This window comes from Enhydra lutris, unplaced genomic scaffold (assembly GCF_002288905.1).
Source record: "Enhydra lutris kenyoni isolate GAN:26980312 unplaced genomic scaffold, ASM228890v2 scaffoldscaffold86, whole genome shotgun sequence".
Lineage (NCBI taxonomy): Eukaryota > Metazoa > Chordata > Mammalia > Carnivora > Mustelidae > Enhydra > Enhydra lutris.
In genome coordinates this window covers 5466802-5487774 of record NW_019154170.1, presented here as the reverse complement: position 1 = coordinate 5487774, position 20973 = coordinate 5466802, and the positions used below count along the sequence as shown (strand labels likewise).

At 64.6% G+C, this 20973-nt stretch overlaps 2 protein-coding genes across 6 annotated transcripts in view; both read right to left on the bottom strand.

The window, feature by feature from the left end:
- LOC111161653 (mex-3 RNA binding family member D) overlaps positions 1–3960 on the bottom strand; it is a 16484-nt gene extending 12524 nt beyond the window's left edge. Inside the window, exons 1-2 of the mRNA XM_022525418.1 lie at positions 3914–3960; positions 3374–3478 (exon numbers count right to left, since the gene is read on the bottom strand). Of these exons, the coding sequence (XP_022381126.1) occupies positions 3374–3478; positions 3914–3960 (152 nt within the window). The remainder of the gene's footprint in view (positions 1–3373; positions 3479–3913) is intronic.
- Positions 3961–8259: 4299 nt separating this feature from the next.
- LOC111161707 (methyl-CpG binding domain protein 3) lies at positions 8260–18769 on the bottom strand. 5 transcript variants are annotated; one of them, XM_022525571.1, is made up of 7 exons: positions 18558–18769; positions 14108–14267; positions 12885–13022; positions 12159–12249; positions 11585–11762; positions 9816–10019; positions 8260–9714 (listed from the first exon to the last, which is right to left on the bottom strand). In XM_022525571.1, exons 1-6 carry the CDS (start codon positions 18665–18667, stop codon positions 9821–9823), a joined length of 876 nt encoding a protein of 291 aa, XP_022381279.1. In that variant the 5' UTR covers positions 18668–18769; the 3' UTR covers positions 8260–9714; positions 9816–9820. The 5 variants fall into 5 exon arrangements, with proteins under 5 accessions (XP_022381279.1, XP_022381280.1, XP_022381278.1 ...); XM_022525572.1 differs by having other exon boundaries at positions 8260–9505; XM_022525570.1 differs by having other exon boundaries at positions 8260–10019.
- Between the last annotated feature and the right edge of the window lie 2204 nt (positions 18770–20973).

The window sequence follows — 20973 nt, the reverse complement described above, 5'->3', positions numbered from 1 at the left end:
GCCGGCAGGGCGCACGCGCGCGCGGGGCGGGGCGTGGTCACGTGGCGGGCGCGGGGCGCGGGCGCGGCCGCAGGTAGGTGCTCGCGGGGCCCCGGCGCGCCCCCCGCCCCAACCTCTGCGCGCGACCCCTCGGGCGGCCCGAGCGCCCCCCTCCCCTCGCGCGCGCCCGGCCCCCGGCGGGCGCCCCGGGGAGGAGGTGGCCCGAGCCGAAGCCTCCGCCACGTGGGCGGCGGTGCTCCCCGGCAGGGGCTGGTTTCCGGTGGCCGGAGGACCCTGCCGCTCCCGGGGCGCCCCCTGCCCTGCGTGCCCGGCGCCAGCCTCCCGGCGGCCCTCCCTCCAACGGCCCGCGGTGGGGGAAGGAGCGCCCCGGCTTCTCCCTGGGCGGGCTCTCCCGGTCGCCGGGCTGGGAGCAGGCTGGCCCGCCGCCGGTGCGTCTGCCCGCAGCCTCCCGGCGGACCCCGGGCCTGTCTGGGGATCCCGGGGCGGAGGACACCAGCTCCCCAGGTGGGAGCGGGAGCAGCCTGCCCCTTCTGCCTGCCGGCGGCTTTCCCCCTGACCGTGGGTCCCTATCCCCTGCTCCGAGTAGCACCCGAGCCACGGCGCGCATTTTCCCCACCCGCTCAGACTGGCCCTCGCGCCTTCCTCCTCCTTGCCTGTGCCTAGAACCCTTCCCCGCCCTATCCTGGACCCCCAAGTCACACCCAGCCCAAGTTCCTTTCTTCGGGTCCCAGGCTTCTCTTTTGGGCACTTAAACACTGATGAATCTTAATTACTTCATAATAACTTATGTCCCGTCCCCTCCCCATGGGACCAAGTTCCCTGAAGACCTGGAGGGACCTGCAGATCTGCCTGCTCCTGTGATCGGTTGGCACCTGGGCTCCTGCTCCTTGTTTCCCAGCCACAGACCTTGTCCCTGTCCCTGAGAAACAGGGCCCAGATGGGTCAGGCCCAGCTGGCCAACCTCAAGTCCCTCTTCCCCGCTACCCCCAGCACTCACCATCAGTACCTTTTCTCAGAGCTAGGCCTTGGCCCTTCCTGGGGTCCCAGCCAGGGTGGAAGCTGGTGGGCTGCCCTTTTGGTGAGCTGGAGGGAGAGGGAGAAACAAAAGGAGGCAAGGGGGTAAGTGCTGAGAAGGGGGCTCAGGAGGGAGCAGGGGATGGGGTGGGGAGAAGTCAGACGTGAAGGGAGAATTGGTCTGCTCCAGGATGTACTCTGGAGGTCATGCACCCATATATATGTTCCTTAGAGCACCCCCTGACCCCAGCAGTCCCCATGGGGAGGTCTTCAGACGAGCTGGGTGCCTTTCTGCTTTCCGTTCTGCTCCCGGGCCCCATACACATGTGCCTGCCTCTGGGGGTCTTGGGAGGGGAGGCAGCATCTACTGATGGGGGAGAAACAAGAACAGCGGCCTAAGGGACCCTGCCCCAAGCTCCCAGACCCCCCTCCCCGGAGACACCAGTGTCCTTGGGGGGCAGGCGGGCGGGCTCAGCTCACACTGCGGGCATCCAGCCAACGGGAAGGTGACAGAATGAGAGAGCTTGGCAGTTAGCACAGTAGGTCATTCAACTGGAAGTTGGAAGATTTCAGTTGGAGAGATACAGAAAGTCAGGCAAAAGACACGTGGGAGGGGCGCCTGGGTGGCTCCGTGGGTTAAGCCTCTGCCTTGGGCTCAAATCATGGTCTCAGGGTCCTGGGATCGAGCCCCGCATCGGACTCTCTGCTCAGCAGGGAGCTTGCTTTCTCCTCTCTCTCTGCCTGCCTCTCTGCCTACTTGTGATCTTTCTCTCTGTCAAATAAATAAATAAATAAAATCTTTAAAAAAAAAAAAAAGACACGTGGGAACTGGGAGAGGAGGGAGAAAACAGAGGAATAGTCCAAGAACCCCAGAGAGATCAGGGGGAATGGAGGGAAGTTGGAAATCATGGAAGGGGATAGCCAGGACCCTGCCGCTTGTCCTGGGAAGGTGAGCGGAATTGGGACCCCCGGGTGCTTCCAGGCCATATTCCGAACAATCAGGAAAAAGAAGGCTTGGGTTCCAGGGGAGAGGGATCGCTGGAGCAAGCTGCTTCGGGCCGGGGAGGTCTTCACCCATCTGCTCGGCATCCCACAGGATGCGCTCCAGCAAAACGAGGGAGGAAGTGCATGGTGCCTCGGGAAGGCGAGTGGAAGGGAACGGTGCCAGGCACTGTGCAGAGGGGCACTGGCACGTGGGGTTGGGGTGCCGTCGAGTGCTCAGCTGTGGACCGCCAGCCATCAGGAGCAGAGATTATGGCCAGTTCCAAAGGAGGCCGTTGGACAAAGAGATTAGGAGTCAGAGGAGGAGAGGGGAACCGGCGCTCCACATGGTCAGGACTGGCGAGTGCTGGCCGGTTTGGTGTCCGTAGGGATTGGGCAGGAATGGCCCTGTGGTGGCACATGTTAGGGACGCCTGGGGGGCTTGGTTGGTTCAGCATCTGCCTTTGGCTCAGGTCATGATCTCAGGGTCCTGGAATTGAGCCCCATGTTGGGCTCTCTGCTCGGTGAGGAGCCTGCTTCTCCTTGTGTGCGCTCGCTCGCTCTCTCTGTCAAATAAATAAATAATATCATTAAAAAAAAGATCTGTAAACTGTTGACCAGTGAGCAGTTTGCAGGCTGAGGTACTTGGGAGGAAGAGGGTGGTGTCCGTGGTATGGCTTGAAACGGCAGAAACGGTGGGGTGGGGGATGGGCTAAGGCCACGCCGCAGCACGGTGGGCGGGGACAGGCGCTCTGCCTGGCACTGCTGACACGCCCGCGGGTCATTCTCAGGTGGAGGGCTGTTCTGGGCACCGTGTGTGTCCACCAGTATCCCTGGACCCCCCTCCGTGATTCCTGGAGCCACCAGCGCCAACCCCTGCATGTGACTTTCCTGTGGTCTTAGCAAATTACCGCAAACTGGGTGGCTTTAAACCCCCGTGTATTCTCTCCAAGTCCTCGGCCGAGAAGTCCCAGGTCAAGGTGTGGCAGGACCATCCGGTGTCTGAAGGCTCTAGGAGGGTCCTTCCTGCCTCTCCTGGCTCCTGTGTGGCCAGCCGTCCTTGGCGTCCCCTGGCTGTGGACACATCGCCCCGGTTTGCCTCCGTGGTCATGCGGCTTCTCCCCATGCGTCTGCGTCCCCGTCTCTGTCTCTCAGGATTTGGGACCACTTTGCCCCAGCGGGACCTCAGTTTCACCAACGACATCTGCCAAGACCCTGTTTCCAAGGAAGCTCCCATTCGCAGGTTGAGGGGTTGGGACAGGAACAGTGTTCTGTGGGGAGACACAGTGCAGCCCACAGTACCTCCCGGGGCAGGACGACCCAAACCGTCCTGGGACAGAGTCCCTGGGCACAGTCGCTGCGGCTGAGGACTGCTTACCCTTCCGTGCCAGCCCGTGTGCGGCCAGGGCAGGTGGCGCAGACAAAGGTCACGGTCAGATCCTGCGAACGCTGCTCTGCGTCCAAGACCCCTCTTGGCAGAGGGCTGAGACAGTGTGGGAGCAGGGGTGGAGCTGGGAGGTGGCGCGGGCCCTGGGCGGCCTCCACCAGCCCAGGTGTCGGCCCCTGGGCTGCACCTGTCTGTTTACCGTATTTCAGAACCTTCCATGACCAAAACAAACAAAAAAAACCATATTTTTAAGTTATAAAAAGTGTCCTTTGAGAGATGCGTTTGCAAGTGTCTGTGAACGAGGACAGCGGGAAAGCTGAGTGAGGTGAGGTGGGCATCCCTTCTCTCTACCTTGTCCTGCAGGAGGGAGGCGCTGGTGAACGTGTGGGAGCTCGGCGACGGGACTCCCGCTGGGGCTGCCCTCCGGCTGGCTCGCGACAGACCCTTGGCGGGGCAGGATGTCAGAGGCGCTCTGCCCGCCACGAACCCACAGAACGGAGAACGGACTGAAGCTGGTACACCCGTGTTCACCGCGGCCGGAAGGTGTAGACGACCCAGGCATCCGTCCGTGGGTCCATGGACACGCGTCCCCCACGCGCGGGATCGTCCCCGGCCACCAGCAGGAGTGAGGCCCCCACACGCTGCCCCAGGGATGGACCCTGAGCCCACGGTGTGTAGGAAGGGAACCAGACACAGGAGGCCACGCGGGGTGTGAGTCCACACGTGTGATACGCCCAGACCAGGCCCCTCCATAGACGGGAAGGGGGCTCGCAGGGGTTGGGGGCTGGGGAACAAGGATAAAAAGCAGCATGAAGGAAAATGCCAAAAGAAACCACCGAAACAGCAACAGGGGGTCTGCTTGGGGGCTGGGGCTGGGTGTGGTTGTTCCCCGGGAGGATTTTCATGGGAGTTGCCCTCTTCGTTTTTAACTTTTTTTTTTTTTTAAGATTTTATTTATTTATTCGGCAGAGAGAGAGAGATCACAAGTAGGCAGAGAGGCAGGCAGAGAGAGAGAGGGGGACGCAGGCTCCGCACTGAGCAGAGAGCCCGATGCGGGGCTCGATCCCAGGACCCTGAGACATGACCTGAGCCGAAGGCAGAGGCTCAACCCACGGAGCCCCCCAGGCGCCCCCAATTTTTTTAAAACAGTTCTTCAAACCTTGGGGAAATGCCGCGTTTGGGCCCCCAGCTCCAGGAAACCCGCGGGGGGCCCAGGCTTGTGCCCGTGCTGCCCGAGCTGGGGGCAGGGTCAGCAGCGCCCCTCCTCGTGGGTGCATCCGAAAGAGTAAGGACAGTCAAGGGGAGGAAAAGTCGCCGAAAAATATAAAACTGCAGAACTGTCTTCCCCGGACGGTGTCTATTTTCAGCCTCACTGCTGACCGGAGCGCGTGCTGGGGGCCGTCTGGGGCGGACGCGAGCTCGACCTGGCGCACCAGGCACTGCTGAGACAGTCCCCAGGCAAGGAAGCCCCTCTGTCTTCTTCTCGTTTCAAGTGTGTGTCTGAATCCCCCTTCGTTGACAGTGTTGCGTTCGTTCCAGAAAACACACCTGTTTTTACTGTCCGAGTGACCAGCTCCACTCTCCCCGGTCGACACCCTGGACGGTTCTGTCGGCCCCCGTGTCGGGCCGCCCTGCGCCGCCAGCCCCTGGGACCAGGTTGGCCTCCTTCCGGGGCTTTGCGGTGACGGGCTGGCTCTGCGGGGCCTCCCGGTGCACGGTCGGCACGTTTCTTGAACTCAGCCTAAGTTAATTTTTGTCTTTTTTTAAAGATCCCTGGCCGGGCAGCTGTGTGTCCGCGCTTCAGGCCGCCAGCTCCCCCTGTAGCCGTGGCGGGGGACCCTCCGTCTCCTTCCTAAGCGGCTGGGGTCTCTGCACACGCTTCAGGCTCCCGAGACCCTGACGTCTTCCTGTCGTTGGAATCAAGAGGTAATTCGTGTGCATCCCAGGTTGGCCTTTTTAATTAGTTGAATTTACTTTTTAGTAAATTTGAGAACTTGTGTGATCACCAGACTGTCGACATTAGAACATTATCGTTATGCAGACAAGAAACCACGTCCCCATCGGCAGCGCCCCCCCTCCTAACCCCTGAGCCCTGGTGCCCGAGAACCGGCTTTCTGGCTCGGTGGATTGACCTGTCCTGACCTCTCGTGCACAGGGTCGGGGGGCGTCCCCGGGGAAACAGAGTGGTAGACTCGAGACAAGGACACTGGCTCCCCGGTTACGGAGTCGCGCTGAAGACCCGAGAGGGTCTGAGGCGTGACCAGTCCTCATCCGTGGCCGGGGCCGTCCGAGGCAGGACCAGGCGTTCGGCTCAGCTTGGGGAGGGGGAAGCAGTCTGCCCTCCCTCCATCTCGGGTTGCATTCAGGCCCCCAGTGGCTGGAACGGGTGCCCGCGTGGACCAGCAGAGGTCTGCTCTCCGTCTGCTGAAGAAATGCTCATCTCTTGGGCGCTGGGTGGCTCAGTGGGTTAAAGCCTCTGACTTCGGCTCAGGTCATGGTCTCAGGTCATGGTCTCAGGGCCCGGGGATCGAGCCCCGCATCGTGTTCAGTGGGGAGCCTGCTTCCCCCCCTCCACCTGCCTCTCTGCCTACTTGTGATCTCTGTCAAATAAATAAAATCTTAAAAAAAAAAAAAAAAGAGAGAGAAAAAAAAAAGAAATGCTCATCTTTTCCAGAAACAGCCGCGGGCACCCACAGAACTCACGTTCACCAGCTGTCTGGGTGTCCCTCAGTCTCAGCCAGTGACATAAAATTAACACCACACTGGAAAAAAGAAATCACGGTGGCCTTCTGTGTCTGGGTCCCTCCCCAGGCGTCGTGGGCTTGGGGTCCACCCCCGGGGCAGTGACGGGCGCCTCGCTCCCACTCACAGCCGAGTTTCCGTTTGTTCGTTGAGACCCTGGGGTTGTTTCCGCGTTCTGAGAGCCTGAATCTGGACCAGGCGCTACGGGATCTTCCAGGCAGCGTCTGAGCGGCACCCCCACCGCCCGGCCCTGGCCAAGGCTGAGTCCCTGATTTAGAACGGTACCAGGCAATAGAACTTTCCAGGTGATGGAATGTTCTCCAGATGCTGTGTCCGGTCTAGGAGCTGGTATTTTGGTCAGGTATTTTGGTTGTAACCAACCGAAACGGAGTCCTCTATGGCTGGTGGCCATCCTGTTGGACTATTCTAGAAATCGGAGCAAGCTGGTCCCTCTGCTCCAGCCCGTCTGGCCAGGTCTGGACCAGTAAACTCCCAGCCTGTTCTGTTCATGTCACTGCCTCCTGTCACCCCTAGGGTCCCTTCCTCCTCAATTCAGTGGATCCTGAGCTGACCGGTTCCCAGGCTTCTGAAGCCAAGTGCTCACACCCTCGAGGGGCCAGTGCGGGCAGAGGCTGGGGCTAGAGGGAGCGTGGAAGGAAGGGACAGATGGGCATGCCAGGACACAGGCTGCCCAAAGAGATAAGGAACCTCATCTTCAGGGTAATGCGGTTGGACAACTATAGTTGTCCCCCAGACATGTCCCTGTCCTGGTCCTGGGACCCAGGACATGTCCCCTCCTGTGGCAGAGGGGACCTTGTCACCGCCCCAAGGTGGGGGTGACCCTGGGTTCCCAGGGTGCCCGGCATCCTCACCAGAGGGAGGCAGAGGGCGGGGGTCCCAGAGACGGGCAGACCCCACGCTGCTGGCAGGGAGGATGGAGGGGGGCCGCGGGCCAGGAAAGGGCAGGACCCGGGGCCTCCCTGGGGCCTGGGTGGGGGCAACCAGTCCTACCTGCGCCGCTAGGACTTCCGGGCCCGGAACTGTGAGAACCCACCCGTGCGGTTTCAAGTGGCCAAGTTGCTGGAGGCTCGTTGCCATGGCCGTGGGAGGCTCGCACAGGTGAGGTGTCCCGGGACCCTCGACGGCGTCGGGCGGGGGGAAACATGGCCTGGAGAGCTCTGTGCCTTCCCTGGGAGTGGGGGCGACTGAGCGGACCAGGCGGGGACCAGGGGTGGTTCTGATCTGCGGTCCCGGCCCCCAGCATGTGGCGCCGGCAGACACTGAAGCTGGACGCAGCAGGGCACCAGGCTGCCTGGGATCCCCTCCTGGGCCCTTGCCGCCGGGGTCTCTCTGGGAAGAGAGTTTGCGTGGGGGCCCCAGCTTAGGGTCAGCATGGGCTCTGGGGCGAGGGCCCTGTTGTGGGGGTGGGGACGCCAGACCACTGTCCTGTCCGCTGTGTGGCTGGACCCTTGGGCTGGGACCCTGGGCCCGTCCTAGCTTCTGAGGTTCCCAGGATTCGTGGCCCCTCAAGGCCTCTCTGGGTCTGGACTTGGGGAGTCAGGGAGACCCAAGTTCTCAGCTAGGATGGTCCCTCCAGCTGGGTCCCCTGGGCAAGCCAGGTACCCTGAGCCTGTCTCCCTTAGGGGAGCTGAGCCCCTCCAGGAGGGCGGGGCTGACTGCAGGGTAGAGCCCAAGCCTGGGAGGAGTTTGGGGAGGCTGGGGCTGCAGGCCAGGCTTTGACCGGCTGTGAGATGGGGACAGAAGACCTGCTGGGTCCAGGCAGCAGGGCAGACCCTCTGAGGCCTGTGTATGGGCAGGCGGCGGCCAGGCACTGGGCCCAGTAGGGTCACTTCCCTACGGGCGCCCTTCCCAGTCATCCTGCCAGTGCCGGCCCCAGGGGGACCCTCACTGCAGACTCGGGATGGAGGGCACGCGCGCCCTGGGGGCTCTGAGCCTGGTGCTGGGAGCTGAACCCCATCCTCCCTGGGAAAGGCCAATCGATCCCCCGGGTCCCCTTTGGTCATCCAGCTCACGATAAGGTGACCGACATGAAACCGGGTGCTGAAGTCCTGGCCTGGGGTCCATCTCCCCAGACACAGCGCTGTGGGTCTGCACAGTGAAAGCTCCGAACCACACTCACTGAGACGGCTTTATTCAACAGTCGCCCACAGGACACGGCGCCTCCCGGGCCCCACAGTCCCCCCCGCTGGGCAGGGGGCCCCAGCACCTGGACCTCAGGCCCATGCAGGGGCCAGCCCCAGACAGAGCTCCCTCAGCAGCTGTGACCTCTGAAGGGCAGAAGGCCATGTGGCCGCAGGGGAGGGGCCCTCCTGGGGGCCGGTGGTGGCCCGCGCCCCCCTGCGGGCCTGCACGCACTCCCACGCTGGTCCCGGAGGATTTGTGCTTTGATGGGCCGGGCCCGATGCTGCCGTGTGCAGAGCTGGGCCGGCGTCCTCGGACCGCCAGGTGCCTCCCAATACCTACCCCACCCTCCGCATCAGCCAGGGTGACAGCCACACACGCAACAGCCCAGGTCCCACACAACAGTCTCGGGCTGTGGGCCGGGGCTGAGCAGGGACGGGAGGGCTCCCCTCACCCAAGGCACTCCGGCTAAGAGGTGGCAGGCGGAGTGACACGGTTCCAACAGCCTCCGCACCCCGAGCTCCTCTGAGGCCGCTGCTCTGGGCACCGGGTGCTGGAAACGCTGGACCCACAGAACACAACCCAGGACAGGACGCCGGAGAGGCCGTGGCCCCAGCACCAGCTCTGGCCCTGAGCGCCGGGTGTCACCGTCCCCGCCACAGGGGGAGGGGGACGAGGAGCCCTGGCCGGTAGCACAGCTGCCTCGGAGCCCCGGCCCGGGATGTTGGCCAGGAGTTGGCTGGCGCCGGTGGCCAGCTGACCGCGGGCAGGGTCGGCTGCGCTGTCAACAGTGAGCTCCCCCGACACAAAGGCAAAGTTCGCCTCCACGTGCAGCAGACACACGGGCTGAGCAGTCGAGCGGACGTCCAGCCTCGTTTGTACATGGGTTTATTGAAGGAAAACGTCTGGGCTGTGCGTTTGCCTTCAGATGAGCTCGGAGCGGTCACGGCCTCGCCCGCCAGTGGGCGCGCAGGGCAGCCTTCCCGCACCCCCTTCCTGGAGGGCTAATGTGCGGACCCTGGAGCAGCGTCCCTCACACGCTAGGAGCAAGGAGCAAGACTGTTCCAAAAAATATTTCTCCAGCCACTTGGGGACCCTCACAGGCCGCCCCGCGGCAGCTGTCCTGTGTGACGCGGCCGTGGGGACGAGGCTGGCCCCGAGTCCAGGGTGGGGGGGGGGGCTCCAAGGAGGGCCCACCGCAGCCAGGCCCAGGGCGACGGGGGCTTCTGCACCCAGACCCTTCAGAGGAGAGCAAACGTGGGGGCCCGTCAGGCAGGAACTGTCCTCCAGCCGTGCCCCCGTGGACCCAGAGGAGGGGATACGCCTGGGAAGGCCTAGGAGGGGCTGCCATCATCCCCGGCCTGCTGGGCCGGGCCCCAAAGCCTGGTCCGAGTATAGAGACAGCGGAGTCTGCAGGGGCTGCCCGCACGCAGGCCTCCACGGGGCCTCTGGAGAGACGGGGAGAGGGCGCCGTCAACACCCGGGCTGGGAGCCACCCCCTGCACGGGGCACGTCCTTCCTCCCCGTGGCCCCGCCCAAGCGCCGGCACCTGCTTTACACGTGCTCCATCTCCTGGTCCTGGTCGGGCTCGTCCTCGTCGTCCTCGTCGTCGTCGTCGTCGTCGTCGTCGTCGCCAGCCTTGTCCAGAGGTGCCTCGCCGTCCCGGGCCAACTCCTCCACGTGGGCCAGCATGTCGGCCATCAGCGCCTCCTCGAGCCGCTTGCGCACCTGCTGCACCAGCTCCTCCTGCTTCCTGTGGACGCACGGGCTGCGCTGGCCGGGCACGCGCCACCCCGGGAGCGTCCTCTGCCCTCACGCCTCACCCGGGCTGCACAGTGGCCTGCGCACAGCCCGCGGCCCTGTGGCTCCGCTCCTGGGCCCTACACTCCGCCTCCGCTGGCGGACACGGGGGGCAGGGGTCCCCCCACCTGGCTGCCTTCCGTGGCTGCCCCCCACCGGCCGGCCTGTAGGCAGCGGCTGCCCAGCACACCTGTCTGCCGTCCGCCCGGGGCCCGGTGCATGGGCGCGTGTGACACCCCTCACTGTTGCTCGAGCGCGGTTTGCAAAGAGAAAAGGAACAACGGTGCTCGGTCACCGCAGCTAGCCAGGGCCACTCATCCAGCGAGTGGCAGAATTTTGGTGGAGAATTCTAGATGGAGAACGACTTTCTTGGGTCTTTTGCCTTGTTACGGCTGTCTAGAAGGCCACCAGCCTAGGCTGTGAGACCCTCCGCGTTCCCTCCCTGTGGCCGAGACCCTCAGCAGAATAGGAGCCGGCACGCTGTCTGGCGCCAGGCTGGGCCGGCGCCGGCTCCATCTTCCGGCAGCCCCCCATCTCCTCTCCAGACGGGCCCAGACCCCCCAGCTCCTCTCCAGACGGGCCCAGACCCCCCAACTCCTCTCCAGACGGGCCCAGACCCACTACCTAACTCATGACGTGACGTTCTCCTTTCTGTGGCTTTTCCTATTTCTAGACATTCTCCTCGGCTTTAAAAACCCGCTCGTCTTTGCAGACGATTGTGTTCTTTTCCTACACTTTCCATTCCCTGGAGACGAGCTCCTCTACGGGCTGGTGGGTGACTCTGTGTCTTCCCCACTCAGACACGGGAGGCTCATTCACCTACGACCCCAACTGTGAGCCACTCCTGGCCACGGCGCCGGCGCTCCCAGCCCTTCTGTGCGTGGGCTCCAGAAAGCCATGAACTTGTTCTGAACTCAGCGGCGTGTTGACACTTGAGTTGTGAGAACACAGGTCCCTCTTGGCTGGAGCTTCTAGAGGTTTCTGACCCTGCTGCCAGCTCACACTACACTATCTCCTCCCCGGGACGTCTTCCCAGATGGCTCTGGCACATGGGGGCCTCCTGCCCAGAGCCCACCTGCACCAGGCTTGGCTGGGAAGCCCCTCCGAGGCCCAGCAGCCGCAGGGTCCAGCCTAAACCTGGGCTGGCATTCGGGGCCTGTGGCGTGTTTGGCGGTACCCCTCTCCCCACTGCTCCCCCGAACCCGCCCAGCAGGCACCTGCAAGACTTCCTGAGCCCAAGGACGGGCAGGCCACGCCGCGAGCCTGTCCGCACAGGTCAACAATCACTTTCTCTTCCCAAGAACGTCCCGAGAGAACATGCACGCTTCCCATCCCCTCCGCAGGCCGCCTTGCCTCTGGCCTGCCCCAAACTCAAGACTCGCGGGAAAGCTCCTGCTGGTGCAAATCTGCCCTTGCTGTGGCCACGCCCGCTCGAGCCCCGGAGCGCGCCGGCACAGACGTGGGACTGCGGGAGACGGGGGCGCTCACACGGGCCGGGGGACGCGTGCACAGCAGTACCTGATGTCCTCATCGGTCACCATGAAGGCCTTGCAGAGGGGCTGGGCCGTGTTCAGCCACACCCCAGGGTTCTTCTCCACAGCGGCGGAGAGCTGCCCGGTGATGGGCATGGTGCTGGTGTGCAGGGCGCTGGCGATGGCCGACAGCAGGGTCTCATCCGTGCAGCCTGGCCCCACGCCTGCCGGCACAGCGGGGTGGTCACCACCAGGCACCTCAGGCCCCTCTCCCAGAGCCTCGGGTCTTGACCCCGATCTGCCCTTACGGACGCTCAGGCCCCGCGCGACGGAAGCAGAGTCGCGCCCACCCGTGATAGAGCGGCAGTGTTTCTACGGTGCAGAAGCAAAACCACATGTGCCCCGTCTTTGCCGGCCACCCCCCCCCACAGCCTGTGAGCCGCCTCCCACCTGTGCTGCGGCAGGCCCGCCAGCTGGTCTCCAGGATCAGGGGCCCAGGGCCCGGACCAGCCCCGTCCTGGACGGAGGGGAGCCTCACCCCTGCGGGGCCAGACACTGGGCCCCCCACCCCTCTGCCTGTAGGAGCACTTGCGCCTGGCACCCTCGCCCCCTACGGTTACCTTGCAGGCCCTTGGGGAGGTCCATGGTCTTGACGAGCTCCTCGGCGATGTCGAAGGCATTGAGACCACTCAGCTTCTTCTCCCAGAAAAGCTGTCACCAGACAGAGAAACACAGAGCTGAGGGGCATGTTCCTACAAGCGGCAGCCCTGGCCAGTCCCAATGACAGCGGAGCCCTCCACACATGGGGCAGCGATCTCAGTGTGACCTCTGACCCCCACATGCCAGACCCACCTGCCTAGGAGCGAGGGGGCGGTGGGACCCGTGGGATTTCCCGCCATACCCGTCCTCTGAGGCCATAGAAACCGCGACCCGGGGTGTCAGCCCTGCCATCGATGCTGACCATCTACAGCTCCCAAACCACGGCGCAACCCCAGGGAGGCAGAACCCCCTTCAGCCTGAAACTTCACTTCTCAGTCCACCGTCCACCCAGGGCTGAGCTGCGAGGCCCCCCAGAGACCCCACCACGGCCAGGCAGCACGTGTGAGGCAGAGGACGCTGCGGCCCCACAGAGCGAGGAGCTCACACGCCCAGACGGCACCGCGGGACTCTGGGGACCGCGTGCGGAGAGGCACGGTCCGAAGCGTGGGGGCAGACACACAGATCTGACTAGTCACTTAGGTGGCGATGCCCTGATGCCCCCGGGGGGACACGAATGACACGGGACCCTGCCACCCCGCTGCCCACAAGGACCCGGCCTGGGGCCGTGCACGGGGCCTGGGGCTCACCTGCCGAGGCTGCTCCACGGCCTTCTGTGGGTCACTCTTCACCTTGTTGCTGGGGTGGTTGGTGATCTTGGTCACTGGCTGCTTGAAGATAGACGCCGTCTGTCTGACGGGGAGGGCCGTGTTCAGGTCCGGCTTGCCCTACGGAGACATGGAAGCTGGCACGGCGGCCCCGGGCCTCAGCGGGCTCTCCCAGGCAGTGGGAAGACCCCTCCCCGTGGGCTTTGGTGAACAGACCCCGTGCCCCTCAGTCACCAGCGTCCCCCACACCCTCCCCAGAGCCAGGGGTGACAGCAAGTGCAGCCCAGTCTCCTTGCTGCCCACAGCGGGGGCGTGCTGGGGCTCCGGGTGAACCCCACCCGGCCTCCTGTACCATGTTCTCCCCGGAGCACGGTGTAGAGGAGGCCCTGCCGCGACTGTCCTGCAGCACACACGCCCATCAGAGACACAGGGTTCCTGGGCACCTGCATGTGGCCCGCCAGCCACTGAAGACAGGCTGCCCTCCAGTCCCTACAGGGATGCCAGCACGGCCAGGTTTGGGGGGACAGAGGGACAGGCACACCGGGGACGGCCAGGGGCTGCGGACCTGTGGCCTCTCCCAAGGACAAAGTGAAGGTGGGTGCTCTCCTTCCTTCCACTTTTCTGTAGCTTCCACGCCTCTCTCAGCAGACGGAGGCGCCCTTAGTAGCATGACAGACTGAACCGTGGAAACCTCTCTCCACCCAAGAGTAGAGCTGCTTTTTTTTTTTTTGAAAGATTTTTTTTTTTAATTTTAAATTTATTCATTTGAAAGCTTGTGCAATGAGAGCAGGAGGGAGGGGCAGAGAGAGAGAGAGAGAACAGGCTCACCACTGTGCAGGGAGCCCGACGTGGGGCTCCATCCCAGGACACTGGGGTCACGACCTGAGCCAGAGGCAGACAACCAACCACTAAGCCACGAGGTGCCCCAAACATTTACTGATCCACGAGGGAGAGCCTGGGCAGGGGGAGAGGGAGAAGCAGACTCCCGCGCTGAGCACAGAGCCTGCGTCGGGACTCGATCCCAGAACCCCGGGATCACGACCTGAGCCAAAACCAACAGTTGGGCCCTCCACAGACAGGGCCCCCCAGGCACCTTCATTCATGGATCGTGTGTTAAAGTGACCCCTGTGCCCGCCGCGGGCCCGAGCGCCTGAGCCTGAGAGGAGGGCCGCGCACCGGCCACCCTGTCCCGCCCCACGGCTCACCTTGGCCTGGCTGGCCGAGTCGTAGCGGACCCTCTGGCGGCTCCGGTTCATCTTGCTCACGAGCATTTTGCCTGTCCGGAAGTCGAAGGTGCTCAGGTCCATGGAGCCCCCCAGGTACCGCGCCAGCTGGGGCTTGCTCCGGAACTTCTTCCCACTGGGGCTGCGGACGGACAGGCGGTCAGCGGCGGGCAGGGCGTGCTGGGCCAGCCCCTGCCGTGTCCCCAGGGCTGCCTCCCGGCCGGAAACCCCAGCAAACCTCAACGCTGAGAACGGGGCTCAACACCCTGATGCAGAAGGGTGGGGCCCAGTCCCAGGAGCCTGGCTCACATTTCAGAACATTCCAGAAACACAACTAGGCCACGTTCTTGTGAAAGACCCCAGGATCGCAGGTGGCTGAGAGACAACCCCTAACCAGTCTCCTCCCCGTGGGTACCATGGACGGACTAGGACATCCTGGGGGTGCGGTCAAATCTCAGGTTAGGCTTCTGGGCCAGGACCCCAAGAGCTGCTCGGCGGGACCTGCTGGGAAGTCCAAGGCCAGGTGTTCTGAAGTGGGGACGCTCGTGATCCCGCTCAGCTCGCGGACGGTGTGGGCCTGTCTCTCGGAGATGAGCGCCGACCCTCGGGGGCCCTGCCCAACGCACCAACAGCACCGGCGGGCGTCAGTAACCGCTGGGCGCGCCGCCTGCCACTTGGGACACGGACGGCACGGCAGCCCCACTCGCCCAGCGACCTGACGGGAGACACCCGGTGTTCAGAGCGGCTGACTCAGGGAGGGCGTGAGGTGAAAGCGGCCGAAATGTGCACTGGGATGGGGAAACGGGTACACACACGGTCCCCCATGCACAGGAGTGTCCCTGGCCGCGAGCGGGAGGGAGGACGGACCACAACGCACAGGGAGGGAAGCGGACACAGGCCATGCAAGGTGTGAGTCCACGTGTGTGACACGTCCACGGACGGGAAGGGGGCTCGCGGGGGCCAAGGGCTGGGGAGGGGGGTGGTCACCGCTAATGGGGACGGGGCCCACCTGGGGAGGGGGAATGACTTAAGGTTAGCCCTGGTGAGGACTGCACGACTGTGACATAGGGCTCGGCCGACCTGCACGCTTCCAGCGGGTAAACCACCGAGCTGCCAGAGAAAGCACTCGTGTGGGGCCCAGCAGGCCCAGTGCCTCTAATCCAGGCAACAGCACGTCTGTCCCCCGAGCCTCCCAGGGACCATGGATGGCAGCGTGGAAGCGCAGCAGAAGGAAACCCCTCCCCTCCAGCATCAGGACCCACGTAGTGGCCGGCTGCACTCGGCTCTGGTACCCCCACCAGGGCCTCTGGACAAGCAGGGCTGTGGCTGCAGGCTGGGCGATTCCCTGGGGCCCGGGCGCCTCTGCGAGGACCAGGAGCCCAGCACGCAGGGCCTCGGACTCCTGGCTTCGGGACGACTGACTGCTCCACCACACCGGGCCAGCTTGCGGGCACACTGAGCCTACGTGCCCAGAACAGCAGGAAGGCATCAGGGTCAGATACGGCCACAGAGGAAGGAGAGGACGCCTCAGAATGCGCCAGCCTTTCTCTGCCTCCAGTCACCACCCCCCCCCCCCCCCCCCCCCCCCCCCCCCCCCCCCGCTACATGAGAACAGCAAATGGACAAAGAGCACAGGTAAGAGGCCGCGGATACAGGGCACTGGCGGTTAAGGGTCTGGGGCTTTCGGGGTGAGGGAAATGTGGAGGTGGCCACACCCGTCTGTGAAAGTGCTAGAAACCGGTCAATTGTGCACTTCAAACGGGAGAACTGTCCGCACGTGAATCGTTCTCTCAATGAAGCTGTTCGAGAGAGAGAGACTAGCTCCCGGGCGCTGGGGCAGTGATGCTAACGGACAAAGGGCTCATTTCGGAGTGATGGAATGTTCTGGAGCTAGACAGAGGTCATGGCTGCACAACTCTGTGGGTACACTAAAAACAGCACACCACGGTGCGCGCTGCTGACAGAGCGCGGACGTATCTCAACTTGCGAAAGCGGTTCGCGGCCCCGCTCTGGCGCCGGAAGACGTCGCTGCCGGCCCACCGAGAACCACCACCCCCCGTAGCTCTGAAAGCGCACGTGTGAAAGTAAGAGCACTGTGGCCTCTCTGGGAGCGGGGCCGAGGCTGGAGGGCACACACCAGCAGCCAGAGGCGGAGGGACGCAGGGCTGCGGCTGGCCCGTCAGGTGGCCGGTTGAGGCGCGAGGAGCTGCGCCCCAGCCTTGAGCCCCAGCCCTGAAGATGGCTGCAGGTCGGATGTGCAGCCCGGCCTCCCATCACAGGAAGGGCTGCTGCGAGGGTCGCCAGGAGCAGTGCAAAGGCACCCACGACACCCCAGCAGCAAGGTACAACCTCAGCCTGCTGCCCCAAGGAAGGGGGCCACTGTGCTAAGTCCCTCCTGCTTTTCCTGAGTATGGTTCTACTTCTAACGTGAGGTCCCCTGGAGAAGGCCTCCCTACTCCGTACCCCTCCAAAGACCTATCCCCGAGGTCAGGGTACTGACCTGCCACAGCCCCTCAACCTCCTGCTGGACAGAAGATGCCAGACACGACTTTCACAAAGAAAATGCACGGCTGCAGACCAATGTTCCAGCCCCCCCGAAAACAATCTGTGGGGTCGCTCCACCTCTCCTGCATGAGTCTTGCCAAGAACACACTCCCTTCCCCCACTTGCTCTATGGACAAGGAAATCGAGGCCCACGTGCTCCTAGGGACAAGGCTTGGACCCCACACCAGGTCTGCTGGACTCAAGGCCCTCGTGCCCTCCCTCCTCTCTGCACTGAGAACGAGGAGAAACCATCCACGCTCCTCCCCAGCCGCCTCGCTCAGCCGGAGCTCCAGTAGGTGGAGAGGCCAGAGACCCATGTTCTGGAAAACACCATGGTTCCAGGTCAAACCTCCCAGCGGGAGTGAAGGTGACACCCCCTGCCTGGTGGGTCACCCAACTCAAAGACTTGGGAATGGGAGGGGACTCTCCCGACACTTCCTCCCACTCAGTGGTCATGGGAAAGCTGGCAGTCTATCTGTACCCCTGTCTGGGGCTTTCCCCACTTGACAGACCCCCATGCTCAGGTCCAGGGCCTCAGAGGAAGACCCCACTGGACTGAGGCCCTGAGAGATGCACACACAGGTGGGGACGGAGGTGGAGCAACGTTCTCAAGGTGCTTCCACCCCGCTGCCCTTGGCTCAGCCTCCGGGGGCCTCTGCACAGCACGCCTGCCGCCAGGACAGCCCCTCCCAGCTCCACGGCCCTCCGGGACCGGCCCCAGCCTCACCCAGCACCCCATGGCCGGCCTCACAGAGCCCTGCACTTCTCAGCGGATGTCATCACCTGCAACCATGGAGCAACGGGCAGCCGCCTGCCGCAGCCGCCCAGGAAAGGAAGGCGCGGGTCTGACTCCCAGCGGCACAGCCAGAACCTGGGCCAGACCCCCAGCGGGCGCAGCTGAAGGCTGGAGCCGGAGAGACATGCCTCAGCCTTGCGCTCTGACAGGGACACAGACGCGCGGGCACGCGCGGGAACAGAGGGGGCTCCTCACGGACCCAGCAGCACAGAACCACCGCAGCCAGCACGGCTGGGACACGACGGCCAGCAGCGAAGGACGGGGACCCCGAGAGCCGCTGCGGCGGTCACACTGCTTCAGTGCCTGACATGACAGGGTCCCCGATCTTCCGGGGCCCAGAACCCGCACCGGGGTCGTGGCCGAGGCGCCGGCCCTTCCTTTCCCGCCGGCTTCGCTCCTTCCCCCAGGCGGCCAGCAAAGGCCCCGGAGGGACCCGAGCGTGGGGTGGGCGGGACAGTAGTCCCGCCCCGCCTCGGCCTCGCCCGGGCGGTTTCTGGGCGCTTCAACACGTGGCGGGTGTCCGCGACCTGAGCGCGCCCCAGGCCGCTGCAGCAGGGGCTCGGACACAAAGCGTCGGGCCGCGCTCAGAAAGGGAAGAGGAGGGGGAGGGCAGACGGCAGGTGGCCGACTGTCCGGGGCCGGCCCGCCGCCGCCCACCAGTTCTTCGTCCCACCGCCGAGCCCGCGGGAGGGGCGCTCACGGTCCCGCGGTCCCCCCGCCCCCGCTCCCGGCGCCCCCGCCGCGGGCTGCGCGCGCGCCCCGCGTGATCCAAGGGACAGCCCAGCTCCCACCCCCGCCTCCCAGCGGCATCTGGCCCGCGCCGGGCGCCCCTCGCCCCGCCGGCCGGTGTGCCGCGGCCGCCGAACAAAGGCCGCCGCCCGGCTCGCGCCGCCCCGCACTCCACGCGGCCGCGGGGGAGGGGGAGGGCACGCACGCGCACTGGCCCGGGTCCGCCGCGCGCCGGCACGCACGCACGCACGCACGACGCACGCGCGGGGCCCAGGCCGCAGCCCGGGTCGAGGCGCCCGGGCCGCCGCAGAGGCCGCTGGGAGGCGCCCGTTGGGGCCCTGCCCGGCCGGCACGTTCATTCACCTATAGTAAAAGACATCCCTGTGGCCGGCCGACAGCCCCGACCTTCTGGGCACTTCTTCCCTCTCCCAGCCCTGCGGGAGCGCCGGGCACTCCCACCTCTTCCGCTCCATCGCGCCCGGCTCCTCGGCCCGCCGCCGCCGCCGCCGCCGCCGCCCGGACCCCCGCTCGCCGCCGCCGCCGCCTCAGCTGCCTCCGTCGCCGCCGCCACTTGCCGCGGCTGTTCCGGCCCGCGGGCCCCCGCCCTCCGCCCCCAGCCGGGCACGCGCCGGCTTTGCCGCCCTTTCGGCCCCCTCCCCGCGCTCGCCAGCCCCCGCTCGGGGGGCCCGCTCCGCCCACCCGCCCGCGCGCGGGGCCCCGTGCTGCGCAGGCGCCGCGCGGGCCCCTCCCTCTGGGCGGTAGCCCCGCCCCGCGGCGGCCGCCCCAATCGGCGTGCTGCTAGGGGGCGGGGCTGATAGCGGCGAGGTGCCCGCCTGCCAGCCCGCCCCGCGCCTGCGCCCTGGGGCCGGCGGGCCGCGACGGGCTGGTCTGCAGCGTGGTTAGCTGGCGCGCTGTGCTGCTGGGGTCCTGCCTCCTGTCCCGTTGCCCTCGGGTCCCCGTTCGAATCTCGGGTTGCCCGCCCAGTACCGGGCCTTCACCCACCCGGCCAGCTCCGGCCCCCCGTCTCCCAGCCTTCAGGCGTGGTTACCCGCCGCCCTGCGCGCCCCATCCCTCCCGAAGCCTGGGAATGAGGGGTGACCCCCCCGCCCCCCGCGCCGCCGCAGTCCGGCCGCCTTCCGGTCCTGGGCTCCCGGACCTTCCTAAGAGACGCCGCTCCCCAGCCGGACAGACCGGCTACCCGCCCCGTCGGCCCCTGCCCTCGCCGGCGCAGGCCGGGTGCTCGGGAGACGACGACGGGGCGAGCGGAGGGAACTTCGGCCGGTGCGGGAGGGGCGGCCGGACCCCCTGAGCGGCCTGTCTTGGCGTCCGGTCCCGGGCGGCCGAGGAGCACGGCGATGGCGGGGGCGGGCTCCGCGGGGAAGCAGAAGTTGGCCTCCCCTGCAGGGGTCTTCCCAGCTGCGGTCGGAGGCCGGTCCTAGCCGGGGAACCCAAAACCGCCGCCCTCTCCTGGGCGTCTGCACAAGGTTAAGAAATAGAAACGAAGGAGCGCAGGTGTAACTTTTTGTTTTAATGGCTTCAGGCCCAGAATGTCGCTTCCGCAGAATCACAGATAAAGGGAACAGTGGGCAGACGGGCCCTCTGACCTGATCCATACAAAGCTGGGCTGGGGCACTAGATTCCTCTCTGGACGGTTCAGGCCAGAGCCCAGGACTTCAGGACCCTGACCTTTATGCAAGGCAATCCTGGTCACTACTGGGCTTGTCTTTTACCAGCTTGTATGATTTTATTTAATTTAAAAACTATAGTTACATATGGACATTGGGAAAGGTATGTGCTATGAAGTGTGTAAACCTGTCGATTCACAGACCTGTATCCCTGGGGCTAATAATATATGTTAATTAAAAATTGAAAATTAAAGAACGATAGTTACAAAGATAGGTTCATTGCAGTCAGTGAAACCACACGAAGACCTAAAGGAAAAAGTGTTAACCTTCTCAGGTGGGATCCCCAAGGACCACTCTCTGCTCCTGCTCTCAAGTCTGGGTATACCCCAAAGTGGAATTGCTGGGTCACGTGGTAATTCTATGTTCAAATTTTTAAAAGATTTTATTTATTCGAGTGCAAGCACGAGCAGGAGGAGGGCCAGAGGGAGAAACACACCTCCTGCTGAGCAGGGAGCCTGACTCAGGACCTGATCCTAGGATGGCAGAATGGTGACCTTAGCCAAAGGCAGGAGCTTCACTGACTGAGCCATCCAGGCGCTCTGCTCTCTCTGTTCAGTTCTTAGAACTGCCACACGGTTTTCCTGCGTGACGCCTGCCCCAGTTCACATACCTGCCAGTGGTGAGGAGGTCCGGCCTCCTCCTGGCACCAGCCCCAGCTCCATCGAGGGGAGGGACGAGGGAAGCCAGCTGGTCTCTGGTGGGGAGAGGACGGGGCTGGGGGAAGGCTCCAGTTTCACCACTTCTTGGCCAACGTTTGTCGTCTCCCGGTCCCCGCTAGCTGCACACCGGTGGGTGCGTGGTGCTGGGCCCCAAGAGCTGACCTTAAGAACCGCCACCCAATACGCATCCTAGGGGCCCCTCTCCATTCTCGGGCATCCAGCCTGCTGGCTCTCACTTGCTCCTGGGGGCGTTTGACCTTCTTGGGACCCAGCTGTCTCAGTAAGCAGACAGCCAGCCTTTGAGCACAACCTGGGGTAACCCCGGGGGATGATCCCCTGGGGGCTGGCTCAGGTGGACATGATGGGGTTTGCCAGCAGAGATGAGAGGCTGGGAGCCCTGGGAGGGGGTGGGGCAGTCGTTGCCACCCCCCACCC